General features: G+C 41.9%; 1 protein-coding gene across 1 annotated transcript in view; it reads right to left on the bottom strand.

Annotated features, from left to right (window-relative positions):
- LOC137273258 (solute carrier family 53 member 1-like) overlaps window positions 1-14,653 on the bottom strand; it is a 48,691-nt gene extending 34,038 nt beyond the window's left edge. The window contains exons 1-2 of the mRNA XM_067805796.1: window positions 14,468-14,653; window positions 14,030-14,168 (exon numbers count right to left, since the gene is read on the bottom strand). Of these exons, the coding sequence (XP_067661897.1) occupies window positions 14,030-14,098 (69 nt within the window). The 5' untranslated portion in view covers window positions 14,099-14,168; window positions 14,468-14,653. The remainder of the gene's footprint in view (window positions 1-14,029; window positions 14,169-14,467) is intronic.
- Between the last annotated feature and the right edge of the window lie 4,080 nt (window positions 14,654-18,733).

The following is an 18,733-nucleotide window of genomic DNA, read 5'->3' as shown; positions in this document are numbered from 1 at the left end:
TATCCCTTCGCTGCCGTTATCTATACGACGCCCGCTACCGTGCAGTTTATCATCATCCGTGGATCGCATGTCCAACCATAGGGCGTACTTGGTGGTCAGGTATTCACCGATCTGCACAGAGCCGAGGTCCAGGTCCTTTGTTATGTAGTCCCCCACTGGTAGCTTTTTTATCTCATCCCACTGCTGGTGTGGCCTCATACCATGACTGAACAGCTGGTTGGGCACGCCCTCGATGGTCACTTCCACCTTTTCAATCTCGGGGTTGAAAAACTTCTCGCTGTCCCTCCGGAATGGATCGTAATCCTCCACGGGGACGACCAGGATACCTTTCATCGATCGCGCCGGCACGTTCAGGTTGATGTTCCACACAGTGTCGCTCTTATCTCGCACGACTGATCTATGTCTCAGTACGCGATCGTACAGTATAGCCATCTTCCCAGAGTACTGACTTCGAACCTGCCTGGCCAGCTCCGGGCTAGTGACCATGTCGAACTCCAGAGAGATGTTGTCTATAGCATAACTGGCCTCATCACCGTTCGGCGTACGCACTACTTTGCTATAGTCGTTAAACGTGAGCTCGTATTCTAGCCTATCACCCAGCGCGGCCTGGTAAAACGGCGCGTGTCCCGTGAGCAACTCGAAGTCGAGCGGCACGCAGAATCGATTCCCGTATGCTAGAGCGATAGCCTTTTCACCGTCCGATAGCTTGTCTTGTTGGTCTTGCGTGAAGACGTATCCTATACGCGCCCGGGTTGATTTGCTGATACCCTGGTACACATCATTGACTCGTTCTCTCTCGCTTTTCCAGAGATCCTTGTAGCAGTGAAACACGTCGCTGTCGTCGATGCTCAGTACCTCGTTACCGCTGATCTTGACGGTCGTTTTCTTGATGATAGCTCGACCCACGTTCCGCACTAGCTCGCGTTTGTCGTTGTCGGAGGTCAACGTGATATTGAACGCCAGTCGAACAGTGCCTGGTACAATGAGGTCATTCTCACCAAGGTTTGGAAATCTAACCAGCAGAGTTTGATTCTGGTCTATCTTGCTGGGATTGTTGGTGATGGTCACCGACTGTCGCACGGCTCTGGCACCTAATGGCTCTCTCAATTTTCTGAAAGGATCTAATTTTCTACCGTACATTGTTATATATAAATAAAATATATTTAAATACTAATGGATGAAGACATACCTATGGATGATATGCGGGGCGCTAGTGCCCAGGCATCTGATGAGCAGGAGACCTCATTTACTAGTTTGCCATTGAGCCAACAACTTTTAGAAACAACGGTAAATGATTATTACGAAAGTTTAAAAAGTGATAAAAACTACGTTGAACCCCAGGGTATATACCATAAGAATTTTTTTGTTGATACAAAGGGTGTTCTACGTCTTAAGTCTGCCCCAGGGGTTGACCTCTTTAACAAGATCACTAAAAAACCACTGGCCTTGTCAACTCTAGCCAGCCGCAATGGTGGTGCTAGATTTATCATTGATCATCTAAACATGCGTGATTACGGTGGTGCAATACCTAAGACCGTTAAAGAAGATCTGCAAGCTACCAGATCCCACCTCACCACTATAGATGAAATGACGCCAGAGCGTGTTACAGAAGCCTCGGACAGCATAGAAAAACTGTTGAGCACCTACTGGGACAAACCGTTACCGGGATTTGACTTTCCGGTAAGGGAACTGCGCGGCTTAGACGAAGCCGTGAAACGCGTGCGTGGAGAACTCGTGAACAACATGGGGAAACTGAACGAAATCGACGAGCACATCGCTAGGGAAAAAACCAAACTCACCGAAACTGACGACGATGATATGAAGAGTCGTATCAATGAACGACTACGCGATTTAGAAGACGAGAGACGTACACGATTGGAAGCCGCTTCCTCGAATCGTGAACATCTTCGATCCCAGATCAGTCGCATTCGGGAAACAATCGATAGAATACTGAATGAAGATACAACTTTAGCCAACAGGATTCGGATATTATTCCGGGAGCAAGGGATCACCATCGCCAGCATTCTGACTGCATTGGGTTTCATCATATCAACCCTGGTGGTGTCACTGGTGGGGGGTGCCCCCACACCCCCAAGTGCCGGTGGGGGAGTTACCCCAGGCGGTGGTGGTGGTGTTAAAGACTGGATCAAAAAACTCGGGGAAGGCCTAGCTAAACTGGCTGGTAAAGCCGCCGAAGCCCTTCCCGGCATCCTAGGTAGCATCGTCTCGTGGTTGTTGAGCGCTCTGTCTAAAACTGCCATGTGGCTCAGTCAAAACCTGTGGGCAGCCATCGTCGCCGTGGCGGGTCTGGTATACGTAGCGGCTAAGAAATCTTTAACCAAATAAGTCCCAAAGTTACCCCACCAACCACTAAGGCTGTTTTATTATCAATATGCTGCTGATAGGTGGTGGAAACCCCCACACCCCCCGGGGGTACCTCCACATGAACTTTAGGCTCCGGTGGTGGCGCCACTATACCTTTTTCACGTGGTTGGATGTGTGGGATATGTGGGGTGTTAATATCGGGGTTGATACCCAACTTTTGGTCCGCCGTGGCTATGACTATTTTGTTGTTATAACCCACCACTTTTTTTATTCTCAGTTGCATATCACTCGGAGCCATGTACAACCCCACGCCGAACACGTAATTGACTTTCGATCTGGCGTATTCTAACACGTTTTGGTAACGGTCGATAGCCCTCGGGAGATCAACTGGAGAATTGATAGCATCCTCAACGTTGGAAACGAATTGTGTCTGAGCGTCGTAAGCAGTTCCCTTACCGAGGATGTTAGAACGCGTCATCGACTGCGCACCCAACAGCGCCCACACGTACGTTCGAATCGAGTCGTTCAAGCGTATTGTACCAGCACGAGTGAATCCTTTCGATGTTTTTGAGATCATTTTAGTCCAGGCTGTGGCTGCATCAGGACTGGTTTGCTTTATACAGCTGACATGGATCTGTTCATTCGTTGTGGGGCCTGTAAATGTATGCCGGTTTGGGTTGTATGAACCATCTTTAGAACCGGCATAATATTTTCCGGACCTGTAGAAGTACACGAGAACTATACCGAGACCATGGTTCACACCAGGAAGGCGAAAGTCTTTATTCGTTGGAATCTCAAACTCCCCACAAATACGTTCATAAGCGCGTCTATCATAGGGGTTATTCGTCATACTCCACGCTTTATCTTGGGGAAGAGGAGCACTTATTTCCTTCAATATTCGTCTCGTTTGATAATAAATATGAAACAAAATAACCGCCTTACTCAGTTCGTCTATACCATAGTCTGGTTTCACACCCGACCCTGTTGTCACACACCACACAGCAAAGTTGAGTTGGTTCTGCCAAAACTGCATTGGGTTTTGATTCCAGTTTACCACCGCCTGCGCGTTATTAACGGACACGACATACTTTTCAAAGATATCAATAAAGGTTGTTTTAAACCCCGTACCATCTGCATTCACCACGATTTTCAAGTGTGCTAAATCCATATTATAATTTATAATTCATATATTATAATATGTACATAACACTTCCAGGAATAACGAGCGGTGAGGCCGTTCAGCTGACGCACGCGATCGATAACACGTCAGGTCAACTCGAAGTCGCACTCTGCGATATCACCTACCTACCACAATGGACTAACATTAATATCAGCAACAATAAGCTGTTCGTCAGTGGAACTCGCAGCCAGATAACTGACGGCTACTACAGCGTGTGCTCTCTAAACGACGAGGTCTTCAAACCCCTGGGAGCTGAACTCAAGATGAACGACTCAAACGGTACAGTGGTGTTAATCAACAACGGAAGAACCTCCTTGAGGCTAGGCCGACCATTAGCGAGGATACTCGGTATGTCTCCTGACGAGATAAAACCAACAACAACCGTCACAGGCACGAAGTTACCCGAACTAGTACCGTACCGAGAGCTATACATTCATCTCGGTCAGGTGAGCACAACGTATAACATTCAAGGAGGCCACCCTTCCACTATACTGAGAGCAGTGCCGGTGAAAACTGAGAAATTCAACGACGGTAGAACCGAGTCGTTTTCACCACGGCAGTATAAGAGATTAACCCAGGGCAACATACCTGAGCTGACAATATCGGTGTTAGATATAAATCATAATCCTGTAAATATAGGATACCTCAGCTTAACACTTCATGTAACATGACCAGCGCACAAGGACCCGGAGTGAAAAAATGTGTCAATATCGGGATCTCCGACCTCGGAGACACACGCGGTTTCGACGCTCCCGGAGTAGATGGTAAATCGTACGCCTTGCAACTGAAAAACAACATTTACAAACGCGTTGAAATCCCCTCCGGTGGAGCCCTAAGTGATATGATAGATACCACAGGAGCAACAGCCAACACTAAGTACGCCCTCGTCAACACCGGTGATGACAACTGGAGAATATACCCATCATTCGGAGGTAAACTGTTCGACTTAGACGATTTTGAGAGCACTACCGTCGTCAAAAACAAACCATATATGCTCGTCTTCACCGAAGATGACAAGTGGGTGTTGTTACCCGATAACAAATGGTTTCTCAATATTAGACTCGTCTCCCCTTACGTGTTCACGGATAACAAAGACAACCACCTAAACAAAGTCGTAAACAATGGAACCCTGCTCGTGGCTTACGTCCCAACTCAGAGACGTAGTATAGTCGTCAGCCCAGTCAACACTATAGCAGCCCACATGCTATCGAGTAAACCGGCCATGCAAAACGTGAAATTGCAGTTGGTGTCTGAATTCGAAGGCGTGGTTAAGATACTAGAGAGTCTACCGGCAAACTCAACACTGTTCATCAAAGTCTACCTAGGGGAACCATCGGGGAATGATGTCGAGATCGTGAAGGGGATCAAACTCGGGTGGGTGAAACGACACCAGTATCAAGTTTGCAACGTTTACGTGCGGGTGGGTGTCGACTCCAAGACCAGTCTGCAGGGGGTCAACGTGATCGTGGAAAATAAGATATCACTAATCAATATCTTCCTACCTGACAACATACACTTCATGGGTATAAAGTTAACCCCTGAATTATTATCAGAAAACCAGTTGGAAATTATATCATAATAGTATAATAATGACTAGTCATCATCCCAACACTACACTTAACGACCTGGGAGATACAGAGGGATTCGATCAGCCTGGTGAGGAAGATGAATTATACATCCTGCACTTCAAAAACAACGTGTACAGACGGGTGCCGTTACCAGATTTTAAAGAGCCTAAATGGTTGATCAACTTAACACTCACCTCACCTTATATCACATTAGACGGAGATAAATTTAAATCGATCGCTAAGATTAGGAACAACGGCATCTGGCCCGGGGATTTCATCCCGGATAGTATAGCCATAGGAACTAGTAATACCGAAAAAAATAGGTTAAGGAGTGAAGTAAAAAATAAATTAACATTTAGCAATTATCCTGCTAACTTAAGGCCTGATATATACACCCCTTTCACACTCATCATAGAAGTCTTATTTACGTATTTTAACCAGGAAAACTCCTCGAAAGGACACCAAATTTTACCCGGGGTGTCAATACACTGGTTTGACGAACACCAAGACCAATATTGTCGTATTGTTATACAACAGGATACCCACGGGGGTCCTATAAACCGCTTAATAAACCTCAGTGGGGTTTTTATTACAACAGGAAATTCTATTAACCTCTCACCTATTACCCTGACTAATAATCTAGACCTTATAGACTTCAAATTAATTGATAGAATATTAACTGAACCCCAATTAAAATATCTTTCAAAATATATATTATAGGATGGGCCTGTACCCAGTCGTAGAGGAAGTAGCGAAGACGTTGGAAACCGTAGATGGGTTCCGCTTGAGGCAGTTATGTGATGTGAAACGCCAACTAGAACAAGACCGTGACACGCGGAAAGCACTATGTAAAAAGTACAATAGAGCTTTCAATATCGTGGATGGGGCTGACACTACCCTTATGGCAACCAGCATGGGACTAGGGGCGGCAGGTGTTGGGTTGTTAACCACCATCGTGGCTGCACCTATAGTGCTAGGTATTGAAATAACGGCTGGGGTGGCAGGGTTGGTAGGGTTGGCGCTTAAGTTAGTATCACGCAGGCTTAATCGTAAGGCATTGAAACACGACGAGATCAGGGTTCTGGCTGAAGCAAAGCTGAACACAGTTAGTGAGCGTATTTCCACGGCACTCTCTGACAGTAAGATCTCAGAAGAGGAGTTTCGTTCAATCCTCTCTGAACTCAAAAAATATAACGGAATGAAACAAGATATTCGATCCAAGTCTCGTAAGTCTGCTATCAGCGAGGACGAGAAAAAAAAGTACATAGAACAGGGAATACAAAAAGCCCAGCAAGCCTTTATTATGAACACCAAAGAGATCGTAGGCGGTTCACATTAAACTGTTTCATTGATATAAACATAACATAGGGGCGATAGCCGTAAGCGAGCCACCGATCCTATATGGTCAGTCAAAACTTACAACATAGATAAAGTGGATATGTACTACTTGAGGGGTGGGCCGGGTAGGGGGTTTGTAAGAGAAGAATTATTGATCGTACCGTACGGCACAGTGTTACCGCCTGCCAAGTCACGGTAAACGTGATGGCGTGGCTTTGTAGTAGGGGCAATAATAGCAAGAGCTAAGGGTCCCACCAAAGCCTCATTTAGTAAATGAGGCTTTTTAGAGGGGTTTTTGAAAAGTGTTTTCGGACTGTCATTCCCTATACTACTGATATAAACTTAAAAATAACAGAAAACATGACTTCACGCAGTATGCTGGTTCCCAGAAAAAAATACTGTAATACATATTGTTTGAAAAAGCATCGTTGTATACCAGCATACTGGTAATACATCGTAGACATATCTTTCTGACACTCATTACAAATGTTCAGTGAGTGAGTGACTTTAGTTTCAGTAATACTCCAGCTATGTGTACCTATGCAGGGTGTACCAAAAATGTTTTTCATATACTTGTGGAATCGAACCCGGGTCTTCGGTGTGGCGAGTGAACACTCTAACCACTAGGCTACCCCACCACCCCTGTGTTCAATGAAGACATGATAATCACAATTTCAAGTTCTGACTAATGATTGACTCAGACCTATATTTACCGATGTGTTACAGTACCTGACAATGTAATCTAGACCCTGCATTTAAAGATTTCAGAAACACTGCAACCTAGTGTCTACCTGTATTCTGACAATCGATGACATCACTTATGCATGCTAATGTAAAAACCTGTACATGTACATTTCACTCTGACACACATTTTACATTTGCTGTTGACTTTTCCATCACATACATTAACCTTCTCGTAAAATTATCCAGTTTGACAGTTATCGTATGGCAGGTTTGAAGGGTAAACATTTAATATGCAATATATAATTACTAAATTCAAAATCTTGTCGGGCCACTGGATACAACTGCCACCTGAACAGCGTAATGTTTTAAAATATTCAGAAATTTTATGTAAATTGTCAAACAATGGGTACCAAAAGGTAAGTTGACAAATTACACAGCAAAAAACAAGTATAGAACCTGTAAGTTGAACACCGCACAGCAACATAAACTGAAAGTAATAGTTGCCTTGTTCATTACAAGTAGTCTTAAAGAAACTATCATGTAACAACATGTAGTATGTGGTATTGTGTATCACTGCAGCTCCAAGTTATGTTCACCAGACAGGAGATTCACTCGTGACCAGCGAAAAACACTCCAACACTCTGCTACAACAGATACAGGCTCTCACAGTCATAGACTAACACTAAGTGACTGTAAATAGATAATGCTCGAAAGAAAGCACTTCATATTTGAAAAGGAGCCCCAGTGACATGATAAGACATAAAGAGCCTGAACCTGAAGAAAATATTGACCTTCTTCATCTATGCTTTTGAATCACAGAAGGGTTGGCCAGACGGGAAAATAGCATTGTTCAATGAGAAAGGGTGCGGTGGTGGGATAGCTTAATGGCTAAAGCATCTGCTCATCATGCTGAAGACATATTTTCGATTTTACCATGTGTGAAGTCCATTTCTGTTGTCCCTGGTGTTATTGCTGGAATATATCTAAGAGGGAAAAGGATACATATCGTCAAAGGCATATTACCAAACAGTCTAGCTAAAACTGGCCTTGAAATATTCCAGCAATATCATGGCAGGGGACACCAGAAATGGGCTCTACACAAAGTATCCACGTGAGGAATTTAACCCGGGACTTCGGAGTGGCAAGTGAAAGCTTTAACCACTGTGCTACCACAATGCCCTCATAGGGGGCTTTGATTGCCAATAAACATTTAAAGAGTATTTATCAGGTTTAAAATTCATCTATACCCGGTCAGAAGTCTTTTTCAGATCCAGGTATGTAGTAACTGTCGTGAACAATTTGCAGTAAACATTAAACTCTTCTCATTCAGAGTTAACAGAGTATGCAATGTTTAGAATGAACAAAGTCACAATGAACAAAGTCACAATGAACAAAGTTACAATGAACAAAGTCACAATGAACAAAGTTACAATGAACAAAGTCACAATGAACAGTTACAATGAACAGTTACAATGACCAAAGTCACAATGAACAAAGTCACAATGAACAAAGTCACAATGAACAAAGTTACAATGAACAGTTACAATGACCAAAGTCACAATGAACAAAGTTACAATGAACAGTTACAATGACCAAAGTCACAATGAACAGTTACAATGACCAAAGTCACAATGACCAAAGTTACAATGAACAAAGTCACAATGAACAAAGTCACAATGAACAAAGTCACAATGAACAGTTACAATGAACAAAGTCACAATGAACAAAGTTACAATGAACAAAGTCACAGTGAACAAAGTCACAATGAACAAAGTTACAATGAACAGTTACAATGACCAAAGTCACAATGAACAAAGTTACAATGAACAGTTACAATGACCAAAGTCACAATGAACAGTTACAATGACCAAAGTCACAATGACCAAAGTTACAATGAACAAAGTCACAATGAACAAAGTCACAATGAACAAAGTCACAATGAACAATGTTACAATGAACAAAGTCACAATGAACAAAGTTACAATGAACAGTTACAATGAACAAAGTCACAATGAACAAAGTTACAATGAACAGTCACAATGAACAAAGTCACAATGAACAAAGTTACAATGAACAGTTACAATGACCAAAGTTACAATGAACAAAGTCACAATGAACAAAGTCACAATGAACAATGTTACAATGAACAAAGTCACAATGAACAAAGTTACAATGAACAGTTACAATGAACAAAGTCACAATGAACAGTTACAATGAACAAAGTCACAATGAACAAAGTCACAATGAACAGTTACAATGAACAAAGTCACAATGAACAAAGTTACAATGAACAAAGTCACAATGAACAAAGTCACAATGAACAAAGTTACAATGAACAGTTACAATGAACAAAGTCACGATGAAGAAAGTCACAATGAACAAAGTCACAATGAACAAAGTCACAATGAACAATGTTACAATGAACAAAGTCACAATGAACAAAGTTACAATGAACAGTTACAATGAACAAAGTCACAATGAACAAAGTTACAATGAACAGTTACAATGAACAAAGTCACAATGAAGAAAGTCACAATGAACAAAGTCACAATGAACAAAGTCACAATGAACAATGTTACAATGAACAAAGTCACAATGAACAAAGTTACAATGAACAGTTACAATGAACAAAGTCACAATGAACAAAGTTACAATGAACAGTTACAATGAACAGTTACAATGAACAAAGTCACAATGAACAGTTACAATGACCAAAGTCACAATGAACAAAGTTACAATGAACAAAGTTACAATGAACTGGAAGATCTTATGAGCTGTTTGTGTAAAATGAACCATTGTTATAATGGACTAAATAAGTAGACCATAACCATAGTTAACTTACCTGGGCTAGACTCAGTAACCCAGGTCAGGCTCGCCGTCACATGTCACTGTATCCAACTGCAGAGATTGATGCTCATGATGTTGATCACTACACAGTCTGGTCTAGACACAAATATTTACCGACTGCTGCTATGTAGCTGGAATACTGCTGAGCGTGGCAGTAAACAATTAACAAACATAACATATTTAACTGTATAGTAAACAAAGTGACAACTAATGTCATGCAGCCATGCCTTAGGTGAGGTCACTGTTATTCCATTGATAAAGACTCACCAATGTTTCATTTTACATTACTGTATTCAAGGCTCCACATAAGGGCCATATCGGCACATGTATGGATAAAAGATAAGCATGATATGATAGGAAAAATTTAGAAAATGTACCAGCTATGCACCACAGGAATAGTGTATGGTCTTACTGCTTGACAAGTATTAGATGAGCCACCTGACAAATGACCCCAATTTGCATATATGGGAACGTCCTCCAGAACATTCCATTAGAAACAAGAGGGAAACAGCTTGTCATCTAAATGTTGAAAAGTTCAATTTCCCCATATGAATCATGTTTTGACTATTATATCATACTACTGCTTGGCAAGTATTGCAAACGCTTTGCTACGTTGTCATTTCGTTCCATTAAAACCTTATGATCCGACTGCGTTTTTCGCCACTTTAACCCCATGTCTTTCAGATTTTGTCGAAAACTTTCCTTTGAACCCTGGTAGTGCAATTGGCTTCTTGCCATATCATATATCATATCTAGAGTAGGCAGTTGCTTTTGTACTCCATATAAACTTTGTACAAATTGATGGACTGCTCATGGGTCAAAATCATCAAGTTGTGCTTTAAAGTTTTGGGTTTACGCAACTTGGTGGGACTAATAAAAGCAGGCCTACTCACATCCCTGTTACCTTCTGCTTTAATGTGTTTGAAAGTTGCTTTGGAAAGACCTGTAGCAAGGCTACTTTTTGAAATAACGTCTGCTTTGGTTGCACGTCTTTTCCCTATATATTACAACATTGTAGGCTAACTCCCTTGCCTGAGAATGAACAATTTGTCCATGCTTCTACCTGCAGCAACCTAATGTATTCATCTAGATTACTTGTCCCGCCTGGTTGCCACAAATGCATTCTCTGCACTGGCCCATCTAATTCTTGTCAAGCAGTAAAAGTATTTACAGACATGCTTATCTGAAAACGTACTGATTTATTGTTTACTGACCTGTTTAAACTAGAATAACAATGTGGTGGTTCTAATATGATATTGATATGAAACACAAGATTAATGACATGCCATTAAATTCCATTCAGAGCTCTAAATGTATATTTTCAGCATTCCTATATTGAAGAAATAAGGAGTACGCACTCCTGATGCTGGAAATTCATCTGGCATTACTACACAATGTTAAAAGACCCGTGAAGGTCCCGGGGTAGAATAGGCCTTCAGCAACCCATGCTTGCCATAAAAGGCGACTCAGCTTGTCGTAAGAGGCGACTAACGGGATCGGGTGGTCAGGCTTGCTGACTTGGTTGACGCGTGTCATCGGTTCCCAATTGCGCAGATCGATGCTCATGTTGTTGATCACTGGATTGTCTGGTCCAGACTCGATTATTTACAGACCGCCGCCATATAGCTGTAATATTGCTGAGTGCGGCGTAAAACTAAACTCACTCACTCACACAATGTTAAAAATACCCTTGAAATTACACAAAATCATTTGCATAATTTCCTTTTACCCACAAAATATGTCCAAATTTTTCTAGCGATGACACCAAGTCTTGAATCTGAGACAAGCCTATGCATGTGTTTCCTACTTTGATTTACAGCAGAGTTATTCAAGATTTAGCTTCAAAACCTGATCTTCCTTATCTGCCTTAAGTCAAGACCAACTATTTGTTGAGTGTAAATTTCAGCTAGTGCTTCCCTTCCTTCTTTGATCTGTGGGACAGACCGGCTTGATACAATCTCCAAAACCTTATTTGCTTTGTATGAACCCTGGGTACCTTTTCTTTGACTATACAATACAGTAATAATTAACTGAACTGTCTGTTTACCGCCACTTGGCAATAATCGCCTTTTCCAACTCCATGATAGAACTGTATATTGCCAACTACAGCAAATGTAGGATTGAGTCATGACAACACTGACGAAACCTTTGAAATTAAGTTTCATATTGAGTTACAGTTAAATTATTCACTTCAAAATCATAAAATATGTGTTTATGCAGCACATTTTGTGTTATTCACTGCACTGCAAGTACTAATGTGAGCTAATGGATTTTCACACCAAGTAATAACCACATTAGAAACATACTACTCTATTTTGATCAGGGTTTGCTTACATAATCACAGGTACAAATTGTTTTGTGCTAAGTCACGAGTAAGTGTATTTAGACCATTCACAGTGTTTACAGCAAGCAGGTAACACTGTAACAACACTGTAACGGTTAGTATGAGTTACAGAGGAGCTACAGTACTACTGCTCCAGGGCCTGAACTCAATGTAGAGTAGGACCTAAATATACAGGGCCACAGTGAGACAGCCAGGCCAATGTGCAGTGAAGGAGAGAAGAATGGTGGCTTGACAATGCAGAGCTCAGTATAGATTTTAACCTACTTGCACCTGGGGCGCCCCAGCATAAAAACATATTTGCACCAGCCAAATTTCAGTTGCACTGCTTTTACTGCAATATGTAGATGCAATATTTAGATGTTTTATTCAGAAGTTTACCAAAACATTGACTTGCACCATTCAAACTTGGTCTTTGGTGTGACAAACAAACATATTAACCATTAAGCTACCCTGCCGTTTGAGTATTTTACTCATTTACATACATTACTTTGCAACAAGTTTGGATTTTAACTTTATACAACATGCATAAATGGCAGTTTACCCCAGTCACACTTCACAACAACTCTATCATTTCATGTTGAAGTGGTGAGTAAATGAAGCTGGTAACTAGTATGTAACTATTGTTCCTAAACTTACTTCTAAAGCTATAACATGTTCTCAGTTACTTGTGTGTGTCAATTGCCCCCTTAGAATTATGCTTTTCATCTGTATGTGACACTGTTGTATTATGACTATGACAATGGAATAAGTCACAGAAAAGACTCATCTGCCTATTCATAACTATTATCAGATGTTAAAATGTCCACTTATCACATCAAAGACATGTGTAAGATAACAATATGGCTATAATCTGCAACCCATTTCTGATATCCACAGTCATGATACTCCTGGAGTTTATAAAAAGCAGCATAAAACAATGCCCACTCACTTACTTTATTGGTTGGGGGTGGGGGTAGCAGGTGGGGGGCAGTTTTTAGTGTTCGGTCTATTATACAAGGAAGACAGTGTCGGGTGACGGCCCTCAGGTGACCATCACTTGAATGACAGAGTATGTCATTCATTTACTCTAGCTGATAGAGTCAACATTTGCAGATGGGATATACAATCAATAAACAACCACTAACTCAGGGTATATAAGAGATATGACACATATTGATGATATATCTGCCCAATGCTGACATCCAGTGATCTCAGAAGAACCATTACATACGTTACTATTGGCGTTGTTATCCTAGCCTTGTGACATCAAATGTTACTGAGGCTACAGTTTGAATGCATCAAAGCAGGGATAAGGAAAGCCAGGATCCTGCCATGAATAAGGGACACAACTCTGCACACTGACTATGTTTGGATGTGTGTGTGCTTATTAATCACCAGCATGCATTTCACATTTTCCACAAAACCAGATAAAACATGATAACGACTGCAATACAATTGCTGAATACAAATAATGCCATAGATAACAGAACATTGATGAAGATCGATTCTAATCTCAACATTCCCCTGGCAGAACAAAGTAATCATAGGTAAAATGTTAGATACATACTGGAATAACAAAACAATAGGAATAGAAGGAGCTATGTACAAAACTTTCCATTGATATTAATCTAAAAGTATTAAAGTTTATCCTGACATTTATCATTGCAATATATTAATGCTAATATGTATTGTTACAGTCCTATTCAACTGTCATCTAAAACTCCACACATCAAATTATTTAACTTGAATAAACTCCACACTTACCTCATACTGAATATACTGCTTCCGCCATTCTGGGGTGATGTGAGCCCCCAAATGCTCTGCAAACTTCATCTTGTCGTGATGTTTAATCCAGCTTCAAAGTTGTGAATGTATGTTGTGTTATCCTATATCCATGTTCTACCTGAAATTAAATGTTTTTGCCTATCAAAGTCACTGTATTTTCAAGAACACGCATAAGTGGAGCTGAATCTGAACTTTATTATCAGTATGACATTTAACAAGAGAAGTCTGTTAAAGACTGATAATAAATGACAACGGCCTTATGTACAGCAGAGAGAAGTAGTGTAACACGCGTGATGAGCTATTTACAGCTCATTGTGTTTAGCGTGGATACACATGTCGAGTGTAGCGCAATAGCGAAGATTAGTGTACAAGGTATCCTTGTCAATATATTGTCGTCCCAATATCGAGATAGTTCACCTGATCAGATCACGGTTTGCTGCATTTTCACTTCGATGCCACACATACTCCCGGGTTTAAATCACGCATGTTATGCTGACAAACGGTCTCCTAATAACTTACAAACTGGAAAATATCGTAATGATTCCACAATAACACGCATTAGGGTAGATCCATGTTGAACTTTGACTCACAAGAACACAAACACCTCTGCAGAAGAGCGGAAGTTGTGAAAGACGTCACTGTTATTTGCTGTGTATGACGTCATAATTCATAGAATGCTACCATACTACCTACTACTTACTTCCATTTTTCGTAATAAGGAGTCTGTTGAATGTTAATTGCGTGACTAAAACCACTTCTAACTTACAGTTTTAAAATTCGTTTCTGTCATATCACGAACGGAAAAGACTTCTAAAAGCGAACATATCTAACAAATTGTCGATCATAGTTTACAGTTATAGTGAATACATGTACTTTTCCTGTTTGGTACAATTGAAAAGTGAATTTATTGCAGGAAAACCGAGGCAAAACGGCCGTCAGAGGCGAAAACAAGTAATTGCAGAAAAGCTTTGGCCTACGTCTACAAGAACTACATTTTTGTACAGAAAAATATCACATTTTTATGTTGTGAAACAAGTAATACTGAATTTATCATGTTATGATCTGTGCAATAAATTATCATCTTTACACAGTGCAACGTGGTATTCACTGTTAACCTAAAAATCGGAATTTTTCGGCACTTTAGGATTTTTGTGTTAGATGGTTCTTGAGTGAAAGCCGAAAGTGTATTGGTACACACGGCACCAATAAGAAAACCTATTATCTGCATGTCTTACAAATGGAATATTACGTAAATAGTCAAAAGTTAGAGAAAAAAAGTAAAGAAAAAGAAGTTGAAATTGCGTTTTAGAACTTGCAATTTTACTTGTTTTCCTGGGGAGATTGCCCCAAAACCATCCCTGCGGGCTCAGTACTCTCAAAATTAGTGTGGCCCTAGCGCCTCTGACTACTGCTGCGGTGTATCCACTGCATTAAACACTAATGATGCTAGCTGACTAAGTATTTCCACGAATTAATTCTAATCAGGGATAATCAACAACAAAGATAGGTCACGTGCTTGCTTTTTTTTACCATTAGTATTAATTAGCGTGTGCCTCGTCAGGCTCCAACGCACACAGTGACTTGGTTTTTTTCCCTGCGCAACTTCGACTGCGTTTAACAGTACTTCAGACAGTTTTATTGTAATCCGTCGTAATTTTACTATGAGTGAGTTAAGTTTTACGCCGCACTCTGCAATATTCCAGCTATATGGCGGCGGTCTGTAAGCAATCGAGTCTGGACCAGACAATCCAGTGATCAACAACATGAGCATCGATCTGCGTAATTGGGAACTGATGGCATGTGTCAACCAAGTCAGCGAGCCTGACTACCCGATCCCGTTTGACGTCTGTGCGGCCCTTAAACCCCGACAGGTCTTAAGTCCCGATTGAACATGAATAATCATTAGTGGGCGGGGCTTATGTGCTACGTCACATATGGGCGACAATGGTTTCTGTTGAACTAAGGATAGAATACATGTCTCAATGACAGGCCTCTTTGCGTTATGCAATGTCTCAACCACAAGATGCATACGAGATATGTGTAAGTATTTAGTATATGTGCCGTTTATTCAATATGATGTGCTTTTGATTTTTTTAGACGCAGCTTCCTACAGGTAGCATTGGCTGAGCTGAAGCGATTTCCAAAGCCATCTCGAAAACATCCACTGGCTGACATTAGACTATGCCATGTCTCAGCCCAGTCCTAACTTTTCATTGCAATCCTTCCATACACAGTAAAATATATTGTCAGCCGACGTAATACTTATGCGATGCATATTGCCACACCTAATTAGGCTATTTCCGCGCATGTCAAAAGTGGGTCAACTCTGATAGTGCACTGATGTAAGGCAGGTTACCCAGGCCGAAGCAATGCTACTCACGTTATGTGCTAGTTCACATTTTGAAAAATAAAAGGAAATATATATATCCCCAATTTTTCCTAGAATGACAACTCATTCTTCTGCAATTTTGGTCTTGTAAGTGAAGTGGACAGATAAATTCTTTTAAAGTGTAATAGTTTCTGGTATGAAGCCAAATTAAATATAAAGCATAAAAAATAACCACTATACCAAAACCTTCACCAGTTAATATGTGTGCAAGAGGCCAGTTCTCTCTAGAATACCATTGTGTAGAGGTTGTTGTTAAAGACAGCACACCTATTCACTCTTAAATGTCATTTATATTTCTTTCATAACTGGAAATCACTTAAATATCAACAATTTCGTAGTATTTATGGAATTATTTTTATCCCTTCTTGACAATCTTGGTAATCCCTGATCACTTGGAGCCTATACAGCCTTCTGTAGACCAAATATTTCATTCACTCTCTCTCCCATTTCAGTCACCACTTTCCGCACTCTCGGCGCTTCATGGCGAACAGTCAGCGGGCAGATGACAGGTGGTGGCAGGTGCTCAGGGGAGATCCATCCAGCCCCAGGCACCCCAAGAGACTGGTAGGACATGAAAAGCATCTTCATTTTCCCCTACGATTTGAGAAAAGGACCAGTCGGAACTGAAGACCCTGTTTGAGTTTAAATATTTAAATATTTTAACTCTGAAAAGGTCTTAAGCTCCGGTTGAAGTCTTGCCCCCTACCTGGCCCCTCATGGTTGATTGTGGCTGGTGCAGACCATTCCCCTGATCACTTGGAGCCTGTACAGACCTCTGTAGACCAAATATTTCATTCACTCTCCCTCTCTTTTCAGTCACCACTTTCCGCACTCTCGGCGCTTCATGGCGAACAGTCAGCGGGCAGATGACAGGTGGTGGCAGGTGCTCAGGGGAGATCCATCCAGCCCCAGGCACCCCAAGAGACTGGTAGGACATGAAAAGCATCTTCATTTTCCCCTACGATTTGAGAAAAGGACCAGTCGGAACTTAAGACCCTGTTTGAGTTTAAATATTTAAATATTTTAACTCTGAAAAGGTCTTCAGTCCTGGTTGAAGTCTTGCCCCCTACCTGGCCCCTCATGGTTGATTGTGGCTGGTGCAGACCATTCCCCTGATCACTTGGAGCCTGTACAGACCTCTGTATACCAAATATTTCATTCACTCTCTCTCTCTTTTCAGTCACCCCTTTCCGCACTCTCGGCGCTTCATGGCGAACAGTCAGCGGGCAGATGACAGGTGGTGGCAGGTGCTCAGGGGAGATCCATCCAGCCCCAGGCACCCCAAGAGACTGGTAGGACATGAAAAGCATCTTCATTTTCCCCTACGATTTGAGAAAAGGACCAGTCGGAACTTAAGACCCTGTCGGAGCTTAAGACCTCGTCTACCAGGCCTTAAGTTCCGACAAGGTCTTAAGCTCCGGTTGAAGTCTTGCCCCCTACCTGGCCCCTCATGGTTGATTGTGGCTGGTGCAGACCATTCCCCTGATCACTTGGAGCCTGTACAGACCTCTGTAGACCAAATATTTCATTCACTCTCTCTCTCTTTTCAGTCACCACTTTCCGCACTCTCGGCGCTTCATGGCGAACAGTCAGCGGGCAGATGACAGGTGGTGGCAGGTGCTCAGGGGAGATCCATCCAGCCCCAGGCACCCCAAGAGACTGGTAGGACATGAAAAGCATCTTCATTTTCCCCTACGATTTGAGAAAAGGACCAGTCGGAACTTAAGACCCTGTCGGAGCTTAAGACCTCGTCTACCAGGCCTTAAGTTCCGACAAGGTCTTAAGCTCCGGTTGAAGTCTTGCCCCCTACCTGGCCCCTCATGGTTGATTGTGGCTGGTGCAGACCATTCCCCTGATCACTTGGAGCCTGTACAGACCTCTGTAGACCAAATATTTCATTCACTCTCTCTCTCTTTTCAGTCACCACTTTCCGCACTCTCGGCGCTTCATGGTGAACAGTCAGCGGGCAGATGACAGGTGGTGGCAGGTGCTCAGGGGAGATCCATCCAGCCCCAGGCACCCCAAGAGACTGGTAGGACATGAAAAGCATCTTCATTTTTCCCTACGATTTGAGAAAAGGACCAGTCGGAACTTAAGACCCTGTTTGAGTTTAAATATTTAAATATTTTAACTCTGAAAAGGTCTTCAGTCCTGGTTGAAGTCTTGCCCCCTACCTGGCCCCTCATGGTTGATTGTGGCTGGTGCAGACCATTCCCCTGATCACTTGGAGCCTGTACAGACCTCTGTAGACCAAATATTTCATTCACTCTCTCTCTCTTTTCAGTCACCCCTTT

The sequence above is a fragment of the Haliotis asinina genome, chromosome 2 (assembly GCF_037392515.1).
Source record: "Haliotis asinina isolate JCU_RB_2024 chromosome 2, JCU_Hal_asi_v2, whole genome shotgun sequence".
Lineage (NCBI taxonomy): Eukaryota > Metazoa > Mollusca > Gastropoda > Lepetellida > Haliotidae > Haliotis > Haliotis asinina.
Note: the sequence above shows the minus strand (reverse complement) of the source record. Positions and strands in the feature narration are given on the sequence as shown.